Source organism: Gobio gobio, assembly GCF_949357685.1.
Source record: "Gobio gobio genome assembly, chromosome: 1".
Lineage (NCBI taxonomy): Eukaryota > Metazoa > Chordata > Actinopteri > Cypriniformes > Gobionidae > Gobio > Gobio gobio.
This window is the reverse complement of record NC_137097.1, coordinates 54,785,862-54,813,751: the sequence shown is the minus strand read 5'-3', so window position 1 is coordinate 54,813,751 and position 27,890 is coordinate 54,785,862. Positions and strand designations below refer to the sequence as shown.

The 27,890-nt window shown below is 40.4% G+C and overlaps 1 protein-coding gene across 19 annotated transcripts in view; it reads left to right on the top strand.

Annotated features, from left to right (window-relative positions):
- The window catches only part of ighd (immunoglobulin heavy constant delta), a 784,237-nt gene that overhangs the window by 65,238 nt on the left and 691,109 nt on the right, over positions 1–27,890 (top strand). Inside the window, exons 1-2 of one of the 19 annotated variants that reach the window (XM_079830373.1) lie at positions 10,215–10,312; positions 10,425–10,728. The exons of 16 other annotated variants lie outside the window; for them this stretch is intronic. In XM_079830373.1, coding sequence (XP_079686499.1) covers positions 10,270–10,312; positions 10,425–10,728 — 347 coding nt within the window. In that variant the 5' untranslated portion in view covers positions 10,215–10,269. Of the gene's footprint in view, positions 1–10,214; positions 10,313–10,424; positions 10,729–27,215; positions 27,305–27,390; positions 27,701–27,890 lie in introns of those variants that run through there. 2 more of the 19 variants (XM_079830371.1, XM_079830396.1) reach the window with 2 other exon arrangements.

The following is a 27,890-nucleotide window of genomic DNA, read 5'->3' as shown; positions in this document are numbered from 1 at the left end:
GATAATGGCAAGTTGTTGTGGGTTCATCCATTATATTTATGGGTGTTTATCCATAAAAGAAAATAAATATTAATAATTATATTACATTTCTTTCAAATATTTCTGTATTTCATCAGATGGTCTCACAATACCCATCAAAACCTAATACAAGCATGATGTTAGAATAGAAAAGAGAAAATACTCTGATATTTAAATGTGACTCAAAGTTTGTTGTCCATGATGAGGAAAATAGATCTGTGTATGTTGTACTGCCCTTCCGCCCTCAGGGACCCAGTAGAGGCCCCTGGAAGGGCAAAAAAAAGCACATTTCAAATGGCTGTTACTCAAAGTCTGGTTAGCGTATCACAGAGAAAATTGGCAGGACAACTGCTTATGCTATGTTTACTAAATAATGTTGGGCACAGTTTTCAGACAGATATGGAAAGCTGGCATAAAGGTTTTCTAAAAGTGCTCACAGTAAAATATCAAATTTCAGCCTGCCCCTCATATATGTCATAAAGGTTTACACAATGAACATAATTAGATATCCAGTTGTCCATTAAAGATGTCATTTACTTAACATTTCTTGTCTCATTATTAAACGTTTTAAACTACATTACCCATATACCTTTGTCAGTGTATCAATGCAATGGGAAACATGGCGCTGTAGTTCATTGAAGTGTGCAGAAATGCTTAGGGTTAGGGTTGGGATCTCGGTAAAGGAGTAATTTCTCACAACATAGCGACACTTTATAGTTAACTTAACGTATTACTAACGTAACAATAACACCAAAACATACTTTGTAACATGAAACGCCGTTTTATATCGGTTAAAAGATAGTCCAATCACAGCGAGTTCTGCGATAAAGTCCTAGCCAATGACAACGCAGCAGAACAGAGGCGTCACACTTACTTGTCCATTTATGGAAAATGATGACAGATCTCATCCGGTTCCAACTGAAGGGATATCCTTAAATATTTAATATTTAGGCTGCTAAATATTTATTTCTTCTAATTAATTAATACAACTCACATTTTAAAACAAAAATCTCCTTTGTGTGGTTAAACTGATGCATAAATCTCTCTCTCTCTATATATATATATACATATGTGTGTGTGTGTGTGTGTGTATATATATATATATGTGTGTGTGTGTGTGTGTGTATTTATATATATACCGGTATATATATATATATATATATATATATATATATATATATATATATATATATATATTAGATCACTTCTTTATGCCATCGTTCACCATCTGAACTCTTGGAATTAAAATAAATGTAACAAAAGCATAATGAATGCACACAATTTTGTAAGCATATTACAATATTTAATGTCAAACAGTTTAAATACAAATGTAGCGGCCAAACTACTGCACAACAGTATAAAATAACCATGCTGCGGTACAAATAAAAGAAATGAGGTTAAACTTTATCTGAAAATATATTGGTTTCTTGCCTTTAAGAAATAAATAGGCAAAAACATTAAGAACATTTTACATTCTCAACTTTAAAACTATATCCTTGTGATTATTGTTCACTTCTATTGTAACTAAATGAAAGGCCAATTCAAATAGTTAATGATTATTATAAATGTTAACCATTTTCAGTAAGAAAATGCTTTAATAAAATACATTCATGTTACATTTACATAAGCAAGGTAGTGATATAATGATACCATATATTTAGTTATGGTGGACATTTACTATAGTGAATACTATCCCACTGTAATAAAAGGTTTAATGAATACATATTGATTTCAAAAGGTGTTCACTCTCACTATCTTCATTTGTTCAAACAAACACTGTTATACAAATGCATATATATGCAAATATACAAATGCAGATATATACATTGGAATATAGCATCATGAAGTCGATGGCAATAAATATGTCCTTTACTAAAACTCCTGATGAGCACTGATGCTTTTTTGATAAAGGCATAAGCAGACATCAAGTACAGTTTATGAATATTGGTTCTGCATATATCGAAGAGATCATGAAGAGGAGTGGTACTCCACGTGAAGACTTTGAGAAACTGTGACATAGCAAAGGGTGCACCTCACTGGACATATCCTACGCATGCCCAAACAACAACACCCCAAAACAGTTATGAAGTGGACACCACCAGGAAGACGCAGGAGACAGGGAAGACCAAGGAAGACATGAGACAGATGTTTCGTGAAGACCTGAAGAATGCAGGTGTTCCATGAGAAGATGTGAAGAACGTGGCCACAGATCGAATATGTTTGGAGGACACATGTTGCCCAGTGTGCCCAGGACAGGACATGATGATGATGTTGTTGTTGTCCCTTTACATAACTGTAGGATTTCCTTCTGTAAAAAGTGTTGCATAATTAAATGTTAAATACATTTATGTAACAAGTTCACTGATAGGTGTGCATTTCCATTATTAAAAGTATATTTTTAATAGCACATATGAATTTGTTTAAAAATGTTGATTATTCACTTAATCTTTTGATCACGTAAATTATTTACATGCAAACAGGACGTTATCAGCAGTGCAACTGATGACAAAATAATTGAATATCTGATGTTATGTGAGCATTTCCACTCTTGCAAACAGAGGTAGGTCATGAGGTGTGAAGAGACCTCCCCAATGGCCCAATTTGTAATCATTTTAAAGAATACATTGGACCTAATATAAACTTTTCTTTCTGGGACTGCTTTCCAAGAAGGGGCGCAACTGATTTACAAAAATCATGATAAATATGTACAGGAATTGAGGCTGTAGCCAATGGCAGAAGTCGGAGTAAAAGCTGCAGGATTATGTATGAGTATTTGTACAAATATGTACGAGTATCATATGAATGACAGCTTGTTAAATCTTGTGAATTATTAAGACTTTGAGAACATGTTCTCACTGATTGAGCCATGGGGTTTGTAAGAATATGTTTAAGAAACAACAAATGCTTGATAAAGAGTTCAAACCAACACATACTTACCATTGCAAATATTTGCTGTTGCTGCTTTCGGTCTTCTCCATTACTTTTCCATGAACAAGAATGGGCTGACTGAGTCCGAAAGGCCCTTTTGGTCGTTTCAGGTAAAAAAAAAAAAAAAGAGAAAAAGTCATAATATATAACAGATACATTATATACAGGACAAAGTACTATTTACATCACAATATTTGGATTTTACATTAAAAGGCATTAAAACGCATGGTAAGTGTTGTGGATACTGTCTATTTACAACAAACATCACATTAGAACTAAGGTTGATTTTATTGTGCTTCTACTACAAATGCCACGTTGAAACTACACTAGTTGTTATTATTAAATATGAATAACTGTTAAAAAGGTATATAGCACGTCACGTGACAGTGTTTAATCGCCCTATTAGCAAGGTGTGTTGATTTAGAAAGCAAAGAAAAGCGAAGCCTGAGTGGAAATGAAAGATATAATGCAGTGACTGAACATAATCTGATCAATAACGACAGAAAATACTTTATATCAAATATTCATGGCTACTCACCAACATGTGGCCCACGTGCACTGATGCCAAACATCGCGATGTATTCTGAATGAGACTTCTTCAGCGAGATTTCATACCGATAGAATACCGGCAAAGGTTTCCCATTGAAAGCAATGGAGTTCCCAGTTCGTCTGTAGACTGACGCCGAGGGGTATGGCCGTGCCTGTAGCGTCGTCACTATGACGCCGGGGTGCGGAGGGAAACGCAGATCGCTTTTGGGTCTTTTCTTCACACAAATCAATCGTTTGGCCTCGGAACAGTTGGAATACTTGACATTTTTCAACAAAGTGTGCATGTTGTCTGTTATATTCTGTGTTTTATATCATATAACGCAAATGGGTAGGTTAAGGGGCGGGGTTGGGCTACTTTCAAACGTGTCTGAATAGCGTAAATACAAATCAATAAATGTAAATAAAATAATGCTGGCTGATTAAATTGAGAATCATACTCCAACATGTCATAATGGAAAAATTATAACCCAATAAATAGTTACATCATGATAACATTCACATGCCCAACACGTCTGTTTATGACGCCAAAGGTGTCTCATTGGAATCACTAGGCTTGTTTGAGATGAGCAAAATCTGCGCAGAACCGATCACCGGTGATCAGCGCGAGATGCATGCCGGTTAGAAAAGTGTCCGAGGGCGGTCCGCCTTGCTCTGATGTCTTGCCGACGTATGTCAAAAAACTCTCGCGAGCGAAAGGCGGATGTGTCGGATTCTGCAGTCGAGCGCATTTGCTCTCCACCGACTGCGCTGAGCAAAAGCATGATGGGAAACGACTTGCTGACGACACAGCTTAATGCTTATTGGTTTAAACAACCGTGATGTATGGTTCTTTTTAAAAATGTTTGATTTTAAAACTCTGATATCATGTTTTTATGTGTGAATATTCCCAAACTCTCTAACAAAGGCGATCTCTCTGTGGATTATGTGATTGTTGTATTTATAAAAAAATATATTTATACAAACATGTATGTAGGCCTAATTAAAGTAAAAATGATTGATAAACACGTCTTTCGAATGGAAATAAATAACAAAAACTTTGGGTGTCTTGTTCATAATATTTATTTTCATATAAAAGTAACAGAACTTAAATTACATCCAGTTTATCAGCAACAAAGCGCACGAGTGTGAATCCCGCGATATCCGCCTTTGATCTCGCAGGTGTCTGATCCACTACGAGAAGAGAGAACTGTCCGGCTTGCCTGCACTTTTTTCACTCCTCCCCTCACTGCAGCCGCCTAGTCTCGGCTGAATTTCAGGCGAGGCGAGGCGCATCTCAAACAAGCCTACTGCAGTACCCTTAACGTCGAAAAATGCCTTTCAAGGGGTACCCTGTACGTAAAAAAGTGACGACGAGGGGTCCTGACCAAGCGTCAATATGTGACGAGTGGGAGTGAGACTGTGTTGAAGACACATGTGGATTACTGTGCAAGAGACACACTGACTGAACACCCATTTTTGGGTGAAAGGGAACGTTCATGAAAAAATGAATTACCCCATGATTTACTCACCCTCAAGTCATCCTAGGTGTATACAGACATCCCAACCTGAAAAAAGTCATTTCAGGGAGGTATCTCTCCACCCCCCCCCCCCCCCAAAAAAAAAAAAAAAACATGAAAGGAGGAAAGGTATCCCGAATCTCACCACAGAACATGACTTTACTTAATATAATATATCATTAATATATCATTTCTATAGGCCTATGCAATTATTTGTAAAAAAAAAATATGTACAATTATGTAGATCACTTTTACTATTTACATAAGCTGCTTCTATTTATGTAAACTGCTGTTATTTATATTTCATTGCAACTTTAAACAGGTCTAAGGAGTTTGTTGTTTTCATGTAGCCTTGGCAACTAACCGACCGGAAAAATATGCACATGAAATGAAACTTGTTTAACTCAACCATAACATGTCAGTTACAAACTGTAGAGCGTGCAAGATTGTCATTATGTTTATACTTTATACTTTCGTTTTTTGGGGCACTCTCCCTCTGCCATGGCGCTCCAGTTTCTAGATACACTGAACTGATTAATTCGGTTCGGGAGAAGAGATAAAAGCCCGCCCACACTGACAATTGATTGGTTGACTTACCGAAACAAGCCAATCAGGACGCTCTCTGTCTTACATGCGCTTCATTAGGTGCAGAGCCATATAGAGAGAGAGTTGCGACAACGGAAGTTCAAAACGCTTGATAGTCACGTGATTCATGTAGAACTCGAATAGTTCCAGGAAGTGCTTTGACGGGCAATTCAAATTGATAGTCACAGAACTGCGCTTTTTGGTAATTAATAGTCAATAAATGCATTGATTTTCAATAATTTTATTACACATCGACATGTGTATGTAGCATGAGTGTGTAGTTACAGCGATGTTGTTTTTAAAATATATATTTTTTTAATGATGAATAATCTACACAAGCAGGCTTTAATGTACAAGTTATTTTGATTAAAATGTGCTGATCATTTAAAATCTTACTGATTAAACGTCTTACCTTTTAAAAGTGCATCACAAACGGTCTGTTCTGCTGGGCTGCGTTCAGCCCCGACAAAACGTTGCAAAACGTTTTTTAAACGGTAACGGTGCTGCGTTGAACACCCTGTTCTGTTGACGCAAGAGTTGTAACTATGGCAGCCGAGAAGGCCATTCTTTGTGTTCTTTTTGTGGAATTTTCGGAGCCTGATGAAATCGATATAAATACGTGTTTAATACTGCAAAATACATGCAATCACTGCCCTTGCCGTCCAGAATAAAAGACAACATCCAAATCCCATTTAATGAACCTTTTTCATCTCCTGGTAATCAATTCTAACTTAAATCATTTTATTTCTAGTTCTTACTTTTTTAATAGCTTGTATTTTCTTTCTCACTTTATGTCAAGCAATTACCATATATGAAATTTGGTATATAAATAAACTTGCCTTGCAATTAAGCTAAAGATATAAATAAATACATCATCATGTTGATTATATATATATATATATATATATATATATATATATATATATATATATATATATATATATATATATATATATATATATATATATATATATATATATATATATATATATATATATATATATATATATATATATATATTAAACTCTTACGACAATCATGTCTTCTAATACCGGACACATTAAACAACTTTACTTCCATTGTGTGAGCTGTCTCTTTAATACTGCGTGGTTTATATACATTTTGCCGCTGATTGGGCTGTCATTTTTGACACACCCACCAAACGAGATCAAACGCATCTCAAACCCGTTGCACATCGTTGCACACCGTTTCTAGGAAACATGACGTTCAACCGGAAACCGTAGCAAAACGTTGCGCACCGGTTTGAGCTTTGAACGTGCCCCTGTTCTCTATGGCGCGGCTGCTACTTCCGGGAACTATTGAGAGTCTCCGCGAGCCGCCATTGCTGTAAAAAAAACCGTTCCATTGGAGTCTATGGAGTTGTCGCAACTCTCTCTCTCTATGGCTCTGATTAGGTGCACACTAGCACACACACGCAAGGTCTCTCGCTCTCTCTCCCTCTCTGCCGTGCGCGCGTGCACAGTTTGTGTCTCGCATGCGCGCTCCTGCTCGCTCGCTCTAGATTGCGGGAGAATTTAACTAATTTGCGGGCATCAGGGAGCCGCTATACATATGCGGGAGACTCCCGGAACTTCCGGGAGACTTGGGATGTCTGTGTATACATTCTTCTTTCAGACGAATACAATCAGAGTTATATTAAAAATGTCCTGGTTCTATTCTGAAGTCCATAAAAATGCATCTGTCCATCATAAAAGTAATCCATACGGCTCCGGAGGGTTAATAAAGACCTTCTGAAGCGAAGCCATGCGTTTGTGTTATAAAAATATCTGCATTTAAAACTTTATAAACTAAAATATCTATCTTCTGACCAGATACCTTTCAGGAGTGATGAAAGTATAAGTAAAATAATTATCCTGTCGTCTTTGAAGAATATATATATATATATATATATATATATATATATATATATATATATATATATATATATATATATATGTAAAAAAAAAAGCATTTTACCAATACTTTCATCAGGCACCAGTCAGTTAGATCTTAACAATACTTTAAAACAAACAAACAGTCATAGACGTTTAAAAATGTTTTAAATATTGCATCTTTCCAGTTTTCTTCATCTGTTTATGTGGTCATAGATCTTGTTATCTTTTGTAGAAAGCAATAATTATCTACCAAATTAATGACCAGCAAAAATCTTGGACATCCAAAGAGCTGTATGCAAATTCTCTACTTGCTCTCTGTACAAAAGAGGAGTATCTGCTTTTTACTTTTTAAGGCATTTTACTTGTCCCACTTTCTGTGGAGTAAAGTTCTGGTCAGATGTATTAAAGTAGATGATTTCTGTCTAAACCAAAAGAAACTTAAACTATTGGTTCCTGCAATATATTATATAACATTACAATGTGTTAATAATTACCCACCATATTCCTACCTAAAATTAACATCTGTTCTGGACAAAATATTACACACTGCCTTTTATGCTTAACATGAACAAGAAAAATATTATTTGTCCTAAAATATGGAATAAATGTCAAGAAAGCATTGAATTTAACTCTCTACATGTTGACACATTGTTACAACACTAATTTGATGTTTTAAAACAATTAGTAAACTGTTTGTTGTTTATTGAAAAAAAAAATACTTCAATTAATGTTTTGCGAAATAGAACCTTATAATTCCAAGCAGAAAGTGATTTCTTTAGAATTAGAAGGTTCTGCAATTTTACCAGTTCCAAAAATCCCCATTTACAAATTTGAGAGGATTCTGATATTGTACATTTAGAATACATTTAGGGTCTCTGTAATTTTCATGTATGAAAGAGATTTGTTCTCCATATCACTTATACTATATGGAATGCAAAAACTTTGAAGCTCAAAATCTCAAAACCGCTCAGAATGCAGATAGAACCTTATAATTCAAAGGTGGCGATATACCAGTGCAAGGAAAGATGCATATTCACATTCACGTCCTACTGTTCTTAAAGGTTTGGCCCTTCAGTCATGATTGTATCTTGTGACCCTCCCAATGCAAATTAAATCCTGTATGTTTGTTTAGTATTTATGTGCTTCTGATTGGATCTGAAGCGTTACATCACCACTTTCAAGATGAAGAATGTACTCTGCTTGCTGCTGCTCTCATTCAGCGTATACCGTGAGTTCTCATGAGACACATTTCTATTATCAGCTCTAATACATATTTCAACTGAAATCAGTCTTTTCAATCTTTCTTTTAGGTATAAAATGTCAAAATATGGAGTCCATTGAAAGCACAGTTCAGAAAAAGCCTGGAGAAACTCTGACTCTGTCCTGTAGAGGATCTGGGTTCAGCTTTGGCTGCTGTAGCATGCACTGGATCAGACAACAAGCTGGAAAACCACTTCATTGGATTGGACGTGTTTCTAGTGGTGGCAGCGGCAAAGACTACGCAGAATCCTTCAATAGACAAACTGAAATCACTAGAGATAATTCAAAGAATATGGTTTATCTGAAACTGTCGGGCCTGACAGCAGAAGACTCAGCCACATATTACTGTGCAAAACAAACACAGTGACACAAAGTTCTTGCACGGCTGAACAAAAACCACTATTGAGTGTTTCATCAGAGTTCAACAGGTGGCAGCAGAGAATACAAAATCCACAAAATAAAGCACAAAGAGCAGATTTACCATCATCCCTGGCACGGTCACATGCATTAATATTGTCACAAGAAGAATAAGATTGAAGACTGGATACAAATACAAACATGGTTTATTAAAACAAAAAGGTAGACGGGCGTAACAGAGTGAACAGAAAGGAACTAAATACATGGCGATGAGGAACTAAATGACGAACAACTTTGATGAATGAATGTCCATGGTTACTGATGAGTGGCGGGAAAATCAAACAAAGGAACACATTGTGATGCATGAAAACAAACTGAAATTCCATGAAAATGGAAACGAACTGAACATTAGTGTAACAAATATAGCCTATTATATTACTCTACACTCTAATATTACACAGCGCAAAGGCATATATGACTCCATTACCACAGCACATATTTTTTTGATATATACAGATTTGTGGTAGTGGCTACACATTTTACAGTGACATACTAAAAAGTACGTTTGAGGTAACCAGAGACAGTGAAAGTGACTCTACAAGGGCAGATTAAAGTAATGAACATCAGCTTCTTGTGCATGAGAATGAATACAGTTAAAACTACAAGCAGTTCTGTTCTAAAACATCTTGAATTAAAAGTAAAAAAAAAACCTCTTAACATAGGAATATAAAAATGCATGTGAATGATTTTTTTTCTGAGTAAGATTTTCTGAGTTCACAAGTCTGCTTCATTATTACAGGCAAAAGCGAGGCCTTTAGACTCTCTGATGTGGGACCAACAGAACCATAGGCCTACTTACTGACTTTCTGCTATTGTTGCTTTCCAATAGAACAATATTAGTTATATCAATGCCTGAAAAAGAAGTAGATGGAGAATCTTATAAAATATACAGTAGAGAAAAAAATCTTTACAAAACAGCTTGATGTTATACAATTCTCTAACAAAAGCAATAAATAACATAAACCATAACAAATAGTTTTTAGCATGTAGAGTTGGTCAGTACCTCTGTATGTTTATGTAAATCATCAGTTGCATATTTAAACAGCAGGCATGAGTCAGTTTATACATTCCTCTGATCACTAGAGGGAGGAAAGAATCGCTTCAGATCATTCAAACTCACCATGATCTCTTCATCTTTAGTGTTGCTTCTGGCAGTAATATCCTGTAAGTTTAGTCTACTTTTGTGTGTGATACATCATTTTGTTGCTAAAAATCATGTTAACTGTCTTTAAACTTCAGGCTATTTTACTAACTGGTGTTATTTCATTTGATACAGGTGTTCATTCATATGAGCTCACTCAGCCTGCGTCTCTGACTGTCCGTCCTGATGCCACTCTAACTATCAACTGTAAAGTCTCTTATTCAGTTACTGACTATGCTACAGGCTGGATTCGTCAGCCTGAAGGAAAAGCTCTGGAATGGATTGGAGTGATCTGGAGTGGTGGAGGCTTAGCCTACAAGGAATCACTGAAAAGCAAGTTCAGCATCACCAGAGACACGTCCAGTAACACAATAACACTGCAAGGAAAGAATATGCAAGCTCAAGACACAGCTGTGTATTATTGTGCCAAATATACACAGTGACAGACGCCAACAGCCTCCCTGTACAAAAACATCATCTTACAAATTAAGATTGTTTCTGATGGTTTTCCGCAACAGATTTTCTCAGGAACACATTAGGTTTTCAAAGTCATAATGACATTATAGACATTAATTTAGCAAAAATCCTATTAAAATACAAGCCTAATTATAAATTTGAGTAAATGCATTATAAGCAAATATTTTCTCCAAAGAAATTGTGCTTTTGCAGCACTTAAATCTGATATTTGCTTCAAGTTCTTTACGATTACATGTTAGATATAAAGTGGCAAATAACCTTTGATTTAAGGCAGTAGCAAAAAAAAAAAAAGAAAAAGAAAGTGTCATAACGACAACTGGTATGAATGTATGCAAATTGGTTTGCACATTACACTTATTGAAAATGTCAAAGTCATTTGCAAAACTAGTGAACATTTTCAAAAAAAAATATTCTGAACTTTTGAACATTCAAGTTTTCATTCAAGTTTGTCCATTTACATTGTAGTGTTCTTAATACAAATATAAATGGGTTACAGACATATCCAAAATCATAAGACAGTACATAGAATCACAGAAACATGTTAGCAGATGTTTCATAACAATGTTTGCCTAGCCGTTGACCCTGGTCCAAAAGATTATCTTAGATGAAAAAGAGTTCCAAGCTTGTACAGTCTTTGGTCGCGCCTTATTGAGTCGCGCAGTTGTATGCTCAAGGTTGACAATGTTGACAAGACTATGGATCCAGAATGATTCCATACACATATCCGGAAAGAACCAGTTTTTCAAAATTGTTTTCTTAGCAGAAGTAAACCCGGAAAATACCATTCTGAGCTGAATTTGCTTTAGATTTATACCCGAACTATCATTAAGGAGACAGAATCCAGGATTGGGAACATAAAAGATGTCAAGTATATCCGCTAAAACTGAATTTACATGCAACCAAAATTTAGAGATAACTGGACACTCCCAAAACATGTGTAAAAACGTTCCAGGAGAAGCAGTGTTACATATATGACAGTTGAGAGTAGGTTGTAGTTTCATCTGGAATCTCTTATAAGGTGTGATGTAGGCTCTGTGTATGGTTTTAAAGTGAATTAGTTGGTGAGCTAGGTTCTTAGAAGTCATGCTTAAATTGCACCATATTCTCTCCCAATCTAAGTTTATATTTAAACTCCCCAACTCCCTATTCCATATGGATTCAATTGGTAAAGCCTTAGCGCTATGCCGAATCAGTGTACTATATATTAAAGAAACAGAAGGTCTACCAAGTAGAGGTGCAATCCATTGTAACATGGGATGTGCGGGGAGGGGAGAATTCCATGGAACTCCATATGTTTTTAAAGCTGATCTTAGCTGAAAGTAAACAAAATAAGAGGACCCAGGAAGGGAAAAGCGTGTCCTTAAATCTTGAATGGAGCAAAGACCTTTAGTATCATATATATCACCCAATGTGTTCACCCCAAGGGATGACCAAGATGGTTGATTGAATGGTTTGTTGCCACATAATAACTTTGGATTATGCCATAGTGGTGTGTTCTGACAGACTTTGGGTGGACCGCCTATCCACCGTTCTACTTTCTTCCACATTTGAATAGAGTTAGCAATGATGGGACCAATTTTTTTTATTGTTTTATTAGCTATACTGGAGAATAGTATGTCTTGCAGCTTATGAGGAAAAATCTTAGCAGATTCAATCACTCGCCATGCAGTGGTAGACTGTGGGTCCACCCATGTGCTGAGCGCTCTGATCTGAAATGACCAATAATAAAGCTCAAAGTTTGGTACTGCCAGTCCACCAAGTAATTTGGGTCGTTGCAGTGTATTTAGACGAACCCTGGGCCGTTTACCATCCCAAATAAAACTGGAAATCATGGAATGAATATCTTTAAAGTAATCTGGAGGGGGGCAAAGTGGTAGCATAAAGAAGAGGAAGTTGAGACGGGGCAATATGTTCATTTTGACTGAATTAATTCTACCTTGAAGAGATGTTTTTAGATTCCTCCATCTATGAATGTCTGATTTTATTTTGCTTAGCATCGTGTTGAAGTTGTCTCTATTAATTTTATGTATATTTTTATAAATCGTAATGCCCAAATATGTAAACGAGCTTTTGGATTGAATATAAACGGGAATAGGAACATTTATGTGCACATCATTTAGAGGCATAAGGGCAGATTTCGTCCAATTAATTTTGTAGCCTGACAGGCTGCTAAAATTATCAAATTCCTTAATAATTGGGTGAATGGAGGTGTCAAAATTATCTAAAAACAAAATTATATCATCCGCATACAGAGATATAATATGATTATAATGACCAATTTCCATAGGGGAAGCTGTAGATTGCCTAATGGCTTGTGCTAGAGGTTCCAGGGATAGACAAAACAAAAGTGGCGAGAGAGGACACCCCTGTCTTGTACCACGCTGCAGAGTAAAAGAAGAGGAGATTATATCTCCTGTTAGAACGCTTGCTAAAGGTGAGTGGTAAAGCGCCTTAATCATTGCTATAAAGTTATGTCTGAAACCAAAACGCTGCAGAACTGCCCACATATATTTCCACTCTATCCTATCGAAAGCTTTCTCTGCATCGAGTGAAAATGCGGCACAAGGATTTGGGTGTGTCTCTGCAACCTCTATAATATGCAGCAGCCTTCTCATGTTATCAGATGCATAACGTCCCTTGATAAATCCTGTTTGATCCTCATTGACTAGAGATTGAATAACTTTTTCCAAGCGTAGAGCGAGTACCTTAGCATATATCTTAAGATCGCTTGTAATCAAAGATATTGGTCTAAAACTAGAGCACTCCAGAGGGTCTTTCCCCTTTTTCAAGAGTAATGTGATGAGTGCTGTTTTTTGGTCTCTATGGAAAGTCCCATTATTAATCGCAAAATTAAATGAATCTAGAATGAGTGTGCCCACCATGTCCCATAGTTCTAAATAAAGCTCTGGAGGAAGGCCATCCAAGCCAGGTGATTTGCCTTTATTGAGACATTTTGCAGCTCTATGCAGTTCATCCAGCTCCAATGCAGCTTCCAGGTCATCTTGGTCAGTTTGTTTGAGGCAAGGAAGCTCTAGTTTGTCAAGAAAATGCTTACTAGTAGTAACATCATCAGAAATTTCTGATTTGTATAAATTTTTGTAAAATGTTAAGAATGTATTATTAATGACCTGAGGATTAGTGGTAATTTTGCCCTCGGGTGTATTTATTGCTGAAATGTGAGCTTTTGTTTCGCATTCCTTAAGCATAAGAGCCAGTAGATGACTAGGCCTCTCTGCTTCAAAATAGTACTTTTGTCTGGTTCTATGCCAGATAAATTCCGCCTTTGATATGGCCAATGTATTGTATTCATCTTTTAAAGAGGCCAGCAGTTTAGACTGATCATCTGAAAAGCTATGCTTTTGTAGATTCTCTAATGATTCTATTTTGTTTTCAAGATTTGTGATCTGGAAATCTTTTTTTTTAGCTAAAGTTGAGGAAAATGAAATACAAAAACCACGAATAAAACACTTTGTGGCCTCCCATAAAATTTGTGGATTAGAGCAATTCTTTGTGTTAGTATCTAAAAAATCCTTTAGTTGTACTTTTAGTGAACTAAGAAAACGTCTCAGGTTACGTATGTAACCATGGTTCCCTGAGAGGGAACGAGACGCTGCGTCAAGCGCTGCGGGAACGCCCCTGCGTTTGCGTCATGAAGCACTCGTAAAATCAGTCCAATGGCGTGACAGGACGTCATAGGCGGGTGACGTCAGCGACCAGGAAACTATAAAGCACCCCTGAACCAAACAATGTCAGCTTCTGAAAAAGTCGAACAAGTCGGTCACGGGCATGCCGGGAGTATGGCAAAGCGACGCAGCGTCTCGTTCCCTCTCAGGGAACCATGGTTACATACGTAACCTGAGACGTTCCCTTTCAAGGGAACTCGCGCTGCGTCAAGCGCTGCGGGAACTCAATACCCACGTCGCCATAATTCTCAAGTGCCCGTACATGTGAAGTCGTAGCGCACATTTAAGCTATAAGCACCCGAGAACCTGGAGTAGAAGCTACATCTAGGTTGTAAAACCTCACAAAAGTGTGCGGAGAGGACCACCCTGCCGCATCACAGACCTCCTGCAGGGAGACTCCTGACAGAAGAGCCAAAGAGGCAGCCATACTCCGAGTAGAATGGGCTCGGACCTTTAGTGGTGAAGGTTGGCCGGCCGACTCATATGCGAGTGAAATAGCCTCGACTATCCACTTGCTTAGCGTTTGCTTAGATGCGGGTTTCCCCTTATTTGGAGACCCGAAACAGACGAACAGTTGCTCAGATTTTCGCCACAGGGCAGCTCTGTGGACATAAGCATCTAGTGCCCTCACTGGGCAGAGCAGATTTAATTTCTCCTGGTCTGAATTCTGAAAGGGAGGCGGAGAGAAGGCCTGCAGCATGATAGGACCTGCCACATTCGTGGGAACTTTGGGGACATATCCTTCTTTTGGAAACAAGAATACTTTCACCATCCCTGGCGCAAACTCAAGACAGGAAGGGGCAACAGACAATGCTTGCAAATCCCCTACTCTCTTTAGAGAAGAAATAGCCAAGAGAAATACAGTTTTTAGTGATAGAAATTTCTCTGGCACCTCCTCGATCGGCTCAAAGGGGGCCAATGCTAGACCTTCTAGCACCACGGCCAGATCCCAGGTCGGCACCCTCGAGCGTGCCGCAGGCCTAAGCCTCAGAGTACCACGAAGGAAGCGAGTAACCCATGGGTGTCTCCCCACCGATGCACTATCCAGATGAACGTGATAGGCAGATATTGCCGACACATAAACCTTCAAGGTGGAAGGGGATAAACCCGAAGAGAACTTCTCTTGTAGGAAATCCAGCACTGAGTTGACTTGGCAGTTAACTGGATTTAGAGAATGGTTGGAACACCATGCAACAAAGACTCTCCATTTAAGGGCATACAGCCTCCTCGTAGAAGGAGCTCTGGAGTGCAACATGGTCTCCACTACCTCGGCAGAGAGACCTGAGTCTGTGAACTGATCCCCCTCAGGGGCCAGGCCCACAGTTTCCATAACTCCGGCCTCGGGTGCAGAATCGACCCCGACGCCTGGGAGAGAAGGTCCCTCCTGATGGGAATCTCCCACGGGGAACCCTCTAGAAGGGACACAATGCCCGAAAGCCATACTCGGCCCGGCCAGAACGGGGCTATTAGCAACAGACGAACCCCGTCCCGGCGTACTCTCTCCAGGACTCCTGGTAGCAACGCCAGAGGGGGAAAGGCGTACAGACGCAGCCTCGGCCACGTCTGCACCATGGCATCCAACCCCAGAGGGGCTGGATGTGTGAGGGAATAAAATAGGGGACAGTGCGTTGTCTCCTGAGACGCAAACAAATCCACCTGAGCCTGACCGAAGTGGTTCCATAGGAGCTCCACCACCTCTGGGTGGAGTCTCCAGTTCCCTGGCACCACTCCCTGCCTCGACAGGGAGTCTGCCGTCGTGTTCAGATACCCCGGAATGTACACTGCTCGTAACGATAACAGTTTGCCCTGGGTCCAAACTAAGACTCGATGAGCCAACTTCCACAGCCGGCGCGAGCGTAGCCCCCCCGGCGATTTATATAGGAGACCACCGATGTGTTGTCCGAGCGAACCAACACATGATGGCCCCTCAGGTCTGGGAGAAAGTGCCTGAGCGCCAGGAACACGGCCATCAGCTCCAACTGGTTTATATGCCAGGAGAGCTGATGGTCGCTCCACAAACCTTGAGCTGGGCGGCCACTCATGGTCGCCCCCCAGCCGGTGAGAGATGCATCCGTCGTTAGCGTTAAGCGACGACAAGGAGCCCCCAGCACCGGACCCTGGGACAAGAACCAAGGATCTTTCCACATGACTAAGGCACGTAGGCATCGCCGCGTGACCTTGATCATGCGAAACGGATTTCCCCTCGGGGAGAATCCCTTGGTCTTGAGCCACCACTGTAAGGGTCTCATGTACAGCAGGCCAAAAGGTATTACGTTGGACGCTGCTGCCATCAAACCCAGCAGTCTCTGGAACTGCCTTACAGTGACTGACTGGCCTAGCTTCATCCTGGTTACTGAGTGTAGGATCGAATTCACCCTGGCGGGCGCCAGGCGCGCCCTCATGGTGCTCGTGTCCCAAACTACGCCGAGAAAAGTAGTACTCAGTTGTGGAGATAGCACACTTTTCTTTGCGTTTAACCTCAACCCCAACGCCTTCATATGAGCGAGCACAGCATCTCGATGCTGAGCCGCTAGCTGTTCCGACTCTGCTAAGATTAGCCAGTCGTCGATGTAGTTCAGCACGCGAATGCCCTGGAGTCTCAGCGGAGCCAAAGCTGCATCCACGCATTTTGTGAAGGTGCGGGGTGATAGTGCTAGGCCGAATGGAAGAACCCGATATTGGAATGCCTCGCCCCCGAAAGCAAACCTGAGGAACTTCCTGTGTTGAGGAAGGATGGAGACATGGAAGTACGCGTCTTTCAGGTCTATTGTGACACACCAGTCCCTGGACCTGAACTGACACACGATCTGTTTTAGCGTAAGCATCTTGAATCTTAGCTTCTTTACCGCCCGATTTAACTGGCGCAGATCCAGAATAGGACGCAATCCTCCATCCTTCTTCGGAACTACGAAGTACCGGCTGTAAAACCCCGACTCTCTGCTGTGGGGAGGAACCCTTTCTATAGCCTCTTTCCGCAGAAGAGTCTGTACTTCTTGTTCCATTACCAGAGCCTGCTCGGAGTTTACTACCGTGGGTAGTACCCCGTTGAATTTGGGTGGGTGTGACCCGAATTGTATTCTGTACCCTTTTTCTATAGTACGCAGGACCCACTCTGAGATATTCGGCAGAAGTTTCCACGCTGCCAGAAAATCTACTAAGGGAACCAGCCCCTCGGGGCTGGCCTCTGGATTTTGTTGTGCGGGCAGTTTGGTGTCCTGAAACGGCGCGCCGGCAGGAAGCAACCAAACTGACCCACTTTGAGCCCTCCATGGAGGGAGCGAGCATCCCCGCGCCGCTACGTTTCCGGGCGGACGTGGAGATATGCGCTCGCCGAGAACCGCTGCGCCCTGAAGCACCAGAGGTGGCAGGGTTGGCAGAACGGCCCCCTGATGGCACCGAGAGGATACGGGTGCCTCGGCACACCGCTTCCCCTTGGAGGGGACTGCCATCAGAAGCCTGACACCCTTGGCGTCAGGACTTCTTCGCCGAGGCCTTCCTAGAGATAAGGACGGTCCTCAGATCCGCTCTACCTCGGGAAGACCTCGGCTGAGAGCGCTGCCCCGGCCCCCAGTCTCTCTGTGGGGGAGCGCGGGTAGCAACACTCTCTTTTTGTTGCGCTCTATATGAGGAGGACGTACTCGGCTGGGTCTGCTCCCGCCCAGCAGCCCCAGAGACATGAGACTTTCTAGGGAGAAACTTCTGAAACGCCGCCGCCTGCTTTTTTGATTCTTGGAACCTCTCGACGACCGCATTAACTGAGTCGCCGAAGAGGCCAGCAGGGGAGATAGGAGAATCTAACAGAAATTTTTTATCCTTCTCTGTGATATCAGATAAATTCAACCACAAATGTCTCTCCGTGGCCACCAGGGCTGCCATAGAACGGCCGATGGATTTGGCCGTCTCCTTGGTAGCCCGAAGAGACAAATCTGCAGCTCTCCTAATCTCCGCGATCGTTTCTCTCCCCACTTCTACACATTCGTCATCGATGTCTTTCAGCAGGTCAGCCTGGTATGCTTGAAGCACCGCCATAGTGTGTAAACAGGCGGCCGCCTGACCTGCTGCCGAGTATGCCCTACCCACTAAAGCCGACGTTGTTCTGACCGGCTTAGTGGGCAGCTGCGGGGCTTTTAGCGATGATGCAGACCCGGGAGAGAGATAGCTCGCGAGCGTCTCTTCTACCCGAGGCATCGCCGCATAACCGTGCTTTTTCAACCCCACAATGTTGGAATATGACGCAGTTGTAGGGTTAAATGGACGAAAAGATGCTGGTTTAATCCATGATCTCGACACCTCGGTGTGGAGATCAGGAAAAAACGGCAAGCCCCGCCTTGGAGGTTGCGATGTAGATGGCAGAAAGCGTTCGTCTAATTTACTCGGCTGACGAACCACCTGCGTCTCGGCTGGCCAGTCTATTTGCAGCCTGGCAACAGCGCGAGTCACAACCTCCAACAGCTCCTCATTAGCGTGTGAATGAGGCGGCGAAACCTCATCTAAATAATCCAGGCTCACCACATCCAACTCCTCAGAGCTGGAATGATGCTGAGCCTGCGCTTCAGCGCGAGCAGAAGAAACCGCAGCGCGTGCTTCTAACTCGGCAGCTGAAGCGTCAGATCTAGCGGGTAAAGGCAGAGATAGGGGATCACCCGTCTCTAACCCCTCCGCTAGATCCCTTTGCGATCCCCAGGACATAAGCCTTCGCTGTGCCTCAGCAACAGCGGGACCTGCACCCTGGGGAACGCGAGCCGAAGCGCCCTCCTCAAAGAGCGCTCGGCGGGATCGGAGAGTTCTCATGGGGAGCTTTTCACAGTGCTCACAGTCAGCTCTCTCGAGAGCTGACTGTGCATGCTCCGATCCCAGACATACAACACACAGCAGATGTGTATCCCCACCCGTGATGTAACGAGGGCAGGGAGAAGCACACTGTCTGAATTGTTGTAGATTCGCCATTATTTTTCTTTTAGAGAGACACACACACACTTTGATATATATATTGGACAAACGATTTCACATGGAGCGCTTGTGAAGACACAGAAGCTGACATTGTTTGGTTCAGGGGTGCTTTATAGTTTCCTGGTCGCTGACGTCACCCGCCTATGACGTCCTGTCACGCCATTGGACTGATTTTACGAGTGCTTCATGACGCAAACGCAGGGGCGTTCCCGCAGCGCTTGACGCAGCGCGAGTTCCCTTGAAAGGGAACCAGAGTTAGTTAGTAAAGATGTATTTAAACGCCACCTAGGGGCCTTTGTTTTAATGTTGGGCAAATCGATGTTGCATAAAAGTGCAGAATGATCCGATAATAGAGTTGGTAAGATATTAATGGACGTATTTCCTGCAATAAGGGTTGGGCTAAGAAAAATATAATCTATCCGGGAAAATGTTTTATGTCTGTTAGAGAAAAATGTGTAATCTCTAGCAGTAGTATTCTGTATACGCCAGATGTCTACAAGGTTTAAGTCTTTGAGAAGCGACTTCAATAATGTAGATGAAGAGTTGCCTATTGCATCTGAATTAGATTTATCAAGAGACGGATTAAGGACTGCATTGAAATCACCTCCAACCACTAAAGAAAAGTCATTTTGTTCTAACAATGTGTTTCCAATGTAAGAAAAAAAATCTTTGTCAGGCTCATTTGGGCAGTATATGGATGTGACAGATAACTTATGTTTAAATATACAAATACAGGCAAAAGCAAGTCTTCCATTCTCATCATTTCCAGTAAAATTTACACTGTATGCTAATTTTCGGTTAAGAAGAATGCATACTCCCTTGGTCTTATTTAGGGCGCACGATGATGCAATTAATCTGTAATATTTATTTTGAAATCGTGCCACGTCGCACTGTTTTAAGTGTGTTTCTTGGATCAGGGCGATGTCCACTTTTTTACGATATATATACTCAAGAACACGGGTGAGTTTGATCGCGGAGTTTAGGCCATTTACATTGAGTGATAATATATTCAATGACTGTATCGACATATACCGCTAAGATCTGTCTTAAAATATAAACATGCTAGTATAAAATCTAACGGAGGCATGTAAACATCCTGCCAATTAACGTACAGATGTTCCAAAACTGACGTTCTATCAAAGAATAGGAATATGTCTGTAAAGGGGAGGAAGTGGGAAAAACTATATACAAAAACAACCACAGACCGCACAGGCAAAAAAACGTAGGTTTGTAAGAACATAAACATTGCTGGATACGTGACCAAACCACCCCAACACATGACAACAGGATCAGATCAACCCACATAATCTTAACACATAAAATAAATTAAATACCTTCTTCACCCCTCAAACTGGGCAATGAAGGCCAATTTAGCATACTTGTATTTAGATCGTACCTCGTAACTTAGGTTATCTAAGATTATACTGCCATGTCCACTAAATTGCCTTCGCTGGCGTAAGAGGGATCCCCATGGTTGTTTTCTTCGGTCGGGTTTGAGGTTGCGTCAGAAGTGCCACCGTCTCGGCGTGCAGGTGTAAAGGTGGACCTCCGCGGAAGAGAGTTGATAAAATCTTCGGCGGCCTGGGGGGAGTCGAACATCTTCCTTTCACCTTTATACTGCAGTTTTATCCGCGCAGGGTAAATGAGAAATGGATCCAGGCCCATGCCCTTGGCCTTCTTCATGGTGGAACTGAAGCTCTTTCTCTTTGCTGTTGTCGCTGGACTATAATCGGGGAAGAACAGGATAGTGCCGGCTGTTGGCGCCGAGGAATGAGCGAGAGGCGTGGGCAGGTGAGCGGATGATGTGCGCGCTCCATTAGCAGCATACTTAACTGGATAAACTTGACATGCCCCGTTCAGGATAGCCGCTCTGTCTTGCCAACGCAGTAATCTGAAGATGAGGGTGCGCGGCTTGTTGGATTTAGCCTCTCCTCCATCATATACACGATGTGCCCGTTCAATGTCAATGTCTCGGTCCACCAATGAGGGTATCCACTTGGGAAGATTAACTTTCAGATAGCCGATTGCATCCGAACCCTCCACTGCTTCTGGTAAGCCAACCAGCCTTACATTATTTCTTCGTCCCCTGTCCTCCAGGTCAGTCAGCTTTGTAGTGAGCTGGTCTAGCTGTGTCTTTAGTTCGGTAACCGATCGCCTGTCCTCTCGCGCCGCCGTTTGAACAGAATCCACTCGGTCTTGAGTCCGTTTAGTAGATTTGGCTATCTTCTCAAGTTCACTGCTGATCTCCTTCACAGTTTCATTAGTCTTTTGGATTTCCGTTCGCAAGTCACGTAGTGCTGGGACCAGAATGGAGTCCACAGCTTCCCTGACAGCGGAGGTTACGGCCATATCTATGCCGCGTTGTTGTTCTTGGAGGGCTAGCTTTATGCCATTAGCAATAGCTGCATCGAGTTCTTCTTTGGAGATGGCAGAATCCTTGAATTTTTTCTTTAAAGGCGACTGTTCATTTTCCCTTTTCCGTGCTTCTTTGTTTGGGGAGAGGTTCATGATGAGGTAGATGTCAAGGTATTTGAAGTATATTCAAGGATTATCGAAAAAATAAGATTATGCGAGCAGAGCCGAAAACTATGCTGGCATTGCTGTCGATGGGTCACGTGATCTCTGTTTTAATTATCCTTGTTTTTATTTTTAATTCTTACACATAGTAATCTTATTTCTTATGTAAAGCACTTTGAATTGCCATTGTGTATGAAATGTGGTATGTGAATAAACTTGCCTTGCCTTTATAAGGCAGCGAGGCAACGAGTCAGCTGCCTAGGTTTTCGGACGCAGCCAAGGAGTGTAGGAGAAGGAACAACTTCAATGGTGAACACAAATGAGAAATTATTAAACAGACACAGCAGAACTAAATTAACTCATAATGACGGTACCAGGGAAACAGACGAGTGGCAGGAAACTGAACAAAGAAACAAGTGACATAAAAACAAACTTAAAGTCCATGAACAAAACTAAACAGAATAGACACATAGATCTTAATATAGAGTCATATTTTAAAGCTCCACCCAAATGTAAATTACATAATATACATGTAGACATTACATTCTTATTTTTTCTCCTGTTGTGCTTTACTATGTGTCTCTATTTCTTGTTATATTTCTAATGAATTCTGCCTCCAGAATTTATTAACGGGTGTACTCTGTATGATACTGTGGACAGATCACAGGTGGACAAGTGGCTGTACAAACATATCAGGGAGGAAAATGGAGAGAGAGGGGGGAAATACATAAGCTACATGAGCTTTATAAAAATATAAACTATTTAAATTATTGTTGAACTGTATGCCCTGAATAATATTGACTGAACATAACAACAAAATTTAACAAGAATTAATTTATTATAAATTAAATGTGTGTTCTATACTGTTCATATCACAGACAATATTAAAATATAATTTCCTAATACCACAGTACACCCATCATTACTGCCAACATTGTGAAAGAAATGTAAATAAAAGAGAAAAGAATAATATAATACCCATAATACAAAATCATATATAAAAAATATGTAGATACTAATTTTGTGGGTTGCGTATGCAGAACTGTATGCAAATATTCCTCTTCCTCATATTTATTTGAGTGTTAAGATGAAAAGAAGCAGCTTGCTCTCTCACTTCTCAAACCATGGTCTCCTCGTCTCTCTGGTTGTTTCTGCTGCTAGCAGCTGTCTCTCGTAAGTCTTCATAGTTTCTATAGAAATCCTTAGAATAAAAATGACTTGTGGTTACACAAAATGTTTCCATGTTTCTTAACATGTCAGGCCATATTTATTTTCCCAGGTGTCCAGTGTGTTGAACTGACCCAGACTGATTCTATGGTCTTAAGGCCTGGTCAGGTTTTGACACTGTCCTGTAAGGTCTCTGGATATTCAGTGACTGATCGCAGCTACTGCACTGGCTTTATACGGCAGGCTGCAGGAAAAGCTCTGAAATGGGCTGGAATGATATGTGGTGATGGTAACACATATTACAGTGATAAACTGAAAAGTAGATTTCAAGTTACCAGAGACTCTTCCAGCAGCACAGTGACTCTACAAGGACAGAATATGCAGACTGAGGACACAGCTGTGTATTACTGCGCCAGAGAGTCACTGTGACACAGAGCAATTACTGCCTTGTTCAAGAACAACATTTTCACTCTCTACACAAATCATTTCAGTTCCAGATTATATTCAATGTTCAAAAAATGATGGTCTATGTTTTAACCTTTGACATTTGTTAGTAAAAGTTAAAATAGAGATATTTTATTTTAAATGCGCAAATATTTAATTCATATCTCTGTCTTTCCACCCAAAGCTCAGTACACTCATGATAATTGTTTTACAAGTGAATTCTTGGCACATTTCACAAGAGGGTGCACTGTTCACACATGCAGTAAAATCACGGTAAATACAATCTGAGGATTCTCTAGATCTCCCTTTCTACTTCTAACACATTCATGATAGTGAAGTCTCCTTTTCTCGATTATATAAATAGTGGCCAATAAGTCATCTTCAGGCAGTCTGGAATAGATATAATTGCTGATACTGTAGTCACTGAATTGTTCATTTATTTATCCATTCTCATGAAGCTCATGACTATGAAAGCTTGATTAACCTCATATTATAATGCTAATAGTGCACGCTTGATGTTTCTATCTGTAAACTACTAAAGTATGTGTTGTATTTTTGTGTCTGACATCAGCTTTTCTACACAACATGACTTAAGAAAATATTCATTGCCTGTACAGTGACCAAATTCAAGGCATTCGGTGTATATTCCAGGATCAGTAAAATTAATCTGAAAGGCCTTAAATATCAGCATAGAATAAAGACCAGAAAACAAGCAAAGGCTGCATTTAGTAAAAAAGTAAACAAGAAAATAAATGTGTGTTCATATCAATCTCTTAGCAAGGTACGAGACTAATAAAGACATATAATTACTATTTGAAACAACAGAGATACAGTATATGGAGACAAGAGAGTGTATATATAAAAAAGTCACATTTACTGATGCGTTCCCCCTCAGGAAACACCTGTGTTTGGTTATTGCCTCTAAAAAATAAGTGAATTTGCATGTTTCATAAGATTTGTTTAAACTCTAAAACTATAATAAAACATATGGGAAACTACTAAAACACGTTTTGTTAAAGTAGTATCTACTCACTTAAACATAAATGAACAGTACAATCAAGAAATGGTTATTTTAAGTCTTCTCAGCAAATGATATCAGAATCAAATAATTTGACCCTCATGACTGTAAAATAATTTTAGAAAAGATCATACGGTTTATTTTTTACATTGAAATACTGCTAATTAAACTAAATTGATTGTGACGTTTCAATAAAACTGGAGATGATTAATTGCACCTCACTTGTATTTCTACCTTCAGCCTCTCAATCTCCCTCCACTATGAGGTTCTCTGAGGGGATCTTATGTTGCCTTTAGGTTGATAAGAGCTGTATCCTCTTTGACTTGTTCCACTGCTTCCTAACCTACGATCATAAGAATTTCGGGGTTTTGATTTTTGCCATTCAATGTTGTCAAAAGATAGTTCAGAGGCAAAAGAAGTGGCAAGATTATGAGAGACTGCTGAGGGAAGCCCAGAAAAATGATGGAAGTTTCCAACACCCATGAAGACTAAGAACATGGTTAGAGCAACGACTGGCACAATCACGGCCACTGTGTTGGTCCTACATGTACACCGGCTGTACTTCTGAGCTTCCACGCAGTCTCCCTCATTCATCTAGTTTCTTGCCTTAAAAAAATTGAGGAAAAATTTGAGTATAGTACAGACTAAGATGTTGCAGTTGCAAAAACGTGATGGTCAAACACATGTGGTCTTTCCCTCACATATGACTTTAGGTGAAACCCATCTGACTCTGAGAAGTTATTCATTTCAACTGCCACAGTTTCTCTGGCAGAATCATGTAAGGTGATCTCATTTATGTTTTGATGCTCCATTCTGCTCACAAAAACGAAAGAGCTGCGTCCTTCTGTTGTGTGTGTGCACGTGTTCTCTTCTATTGCATACAGTTCTTGGTAACACTTTCAATAACAGGGCATTAATTAATAGTTACTTCAACATGAACTCTTGATTAATGAAGATATGAACTAATATATGAACCAATGAAGAGATATCCTAACTACGACAGGTGTCATAAGGATTCTTGCATGAAACAAGGGCTGCGTCCGAAAACCTAGGCAGCTGACTCGTTGCCTCGCTGCCTTATCAGACAATGGCTTGTGGCAGTGTTTGTGCAGGAAGGCACCTCACAAAACTGATTTTGGACAAACTTCTTAGGCAGTGTAACAGTTTAATGATCTACAGCAAAATAGAGAGAGCTTTGGTGAGAACTAAACAAATATTGAATAACTACATTAGTAATTTCTCGCTAAAAATGACATTAGAAGTAGAAAATGTTGGTAAAAACCGTACATTTACACACAAACTGACCAGCAAACGCAACTTTCAGACGCCATCTTTTTTTCCCAGCTCAACTGTCACAGAATGGAACGCACAGGATTGTGAGATATCAAAGGCATCGAAGGATACAAATATGCTGCCTTCAAAAATCGAGGAGACAGGAAGTGAAGCTAACATTAGATTCAGACGTGCCTTGGTGCCTTCCTGTCTTGAAATGTGTCCTCAGAAGGCAGCATTTTCCAGGTTTTGGACGCAGCCAATGTCTTAACTACATGTTACATGTTTGGTAATCAATGCAGATAATTTATTCAGGAAGGTGATTTGCAAACAAACACATTATGAAGTGCGGTACTTATGTGTTCTGGAGAAGTTCGATCAGGAAGAGTTGGTATTGATCCATCTTTGAGAAGCAACTTTTGTGCAAATCCTGTGTTTTACTGTCCCTCATTTGCAAAGCAGCCCAGTGTACATAGATTCACACAAACATATTCTGAAAACATTCAGTAAACATGATGGAAGAACCTAAATAAAAATAACATTCTAGGTTGGTCCCCTAAAGGTCCTGCAAATGTTACGGGAATGTAGTGTAGAGGGAACGTCCTATAGTAATGGTCCCCTAAACATTCCCAGAATGTCCTGAATGTTCCCTGAAGGTCCGCCAAATAACGTCCCCCAACCCTTTAAAGAACTCCACATCGTGACCACCTCGGAACGTTCTGGGAACGTTACAGGTGACGTCCTTGACACCAGCAGGGATGTTCTGAAAACGTTCTGGGAATGAAAAATTTCTAGCGGGGTAATTAATAAAAATACATTCTTCCATTGTTGTTTTCAGGTGGTGTTTACAATGTTGAGCTCACTCAACCTCCATCTTTGTTTGTGAAACCTCAAAAATCCTTTTCCATCTCCTGCAGGATTTCAGAATCAAGCTATTGTATTCACTGGATATGTCAAACCACTGGAAAAGCACTGGAATGGTTGGGATATCGTTGCAGTGGTGGTAGAAATAATATTAAAGACTCCATAAAAAACAAGATAAGTTTCACACGTCCAAAAACACAGCGTTTCTACAAGGAAATAATTTACAGACTGAAGACACAGCTGTGTATTACTGTGTTAGAGACACACTGACCGAACAAAACACAGCTCTGTACAAAAACCTGAACACATTTATCAGATATACATAATATCATCCATCCATCCATCCATCCATCCATTTCATAAATACAAATACTTTTTACAGACCCATTTTACTTTTCATCACAACAAATATACAATATATAATTACAAATTTCGGTGTTTCATACACATAGGTACAAATAAAATAAGCAATGGCAGACTGAAGGAGGAGTTCATGCAAAACTGTGATGCATATTTCCCATAAGTTGTACTGTTGGAGTGTGTGTGTTCACAGACTGTAGAGAGGAATCAATCAGCAATGACAACAATAATCAGTTCACTCCTGTTATTCCTATTTTTACATGGTCTGTAACTCATTGCTAAATAATAATTTATGAATGCTTAGTTTTAGCAAGCTTTACATATTGCATTTTCTCTCTCTCTTCCACAGATATTCATTGTCAGACCTTCACTCAGTCTCAGGCTGAGATAAAAAGGCCTGGTGAATCTTTTCGGCTGGTCTGTACCGCTTCTGGATATGCATTCAGCAGCTACTGGGCAGCTGTGGTGAGACAGGGTCACGGTAAAGGACTGGAATGGGTTGCAACTATAGGCACATCCAGTTCTCCTATCTACTATTCCCAGTCAGTCCAGGGAAGGTTCACAGTGTCCAGAAGTGACTCCAGCAGTCAACTGTACCTACAGATGAACAGCCTCAAGACTGAAGACACTGCTGTGTATTACTGTGCTAGAGAGTCACTGTGAATGAGTTCAGGGTCAAAGCAATACAAAAACCACTTCCTTTCCTGTTGACTTCACTTATGATCAAAATACGGTTGTATTTCCAAGAGGTGGCGCTCTTGTCACGCAGTCTTATTTGACTGTTTTGAGCAACACTCACTAAACTTTTGTTTTCTTTGCTTTCTTTTTATGTATATAAAAATAATTAAG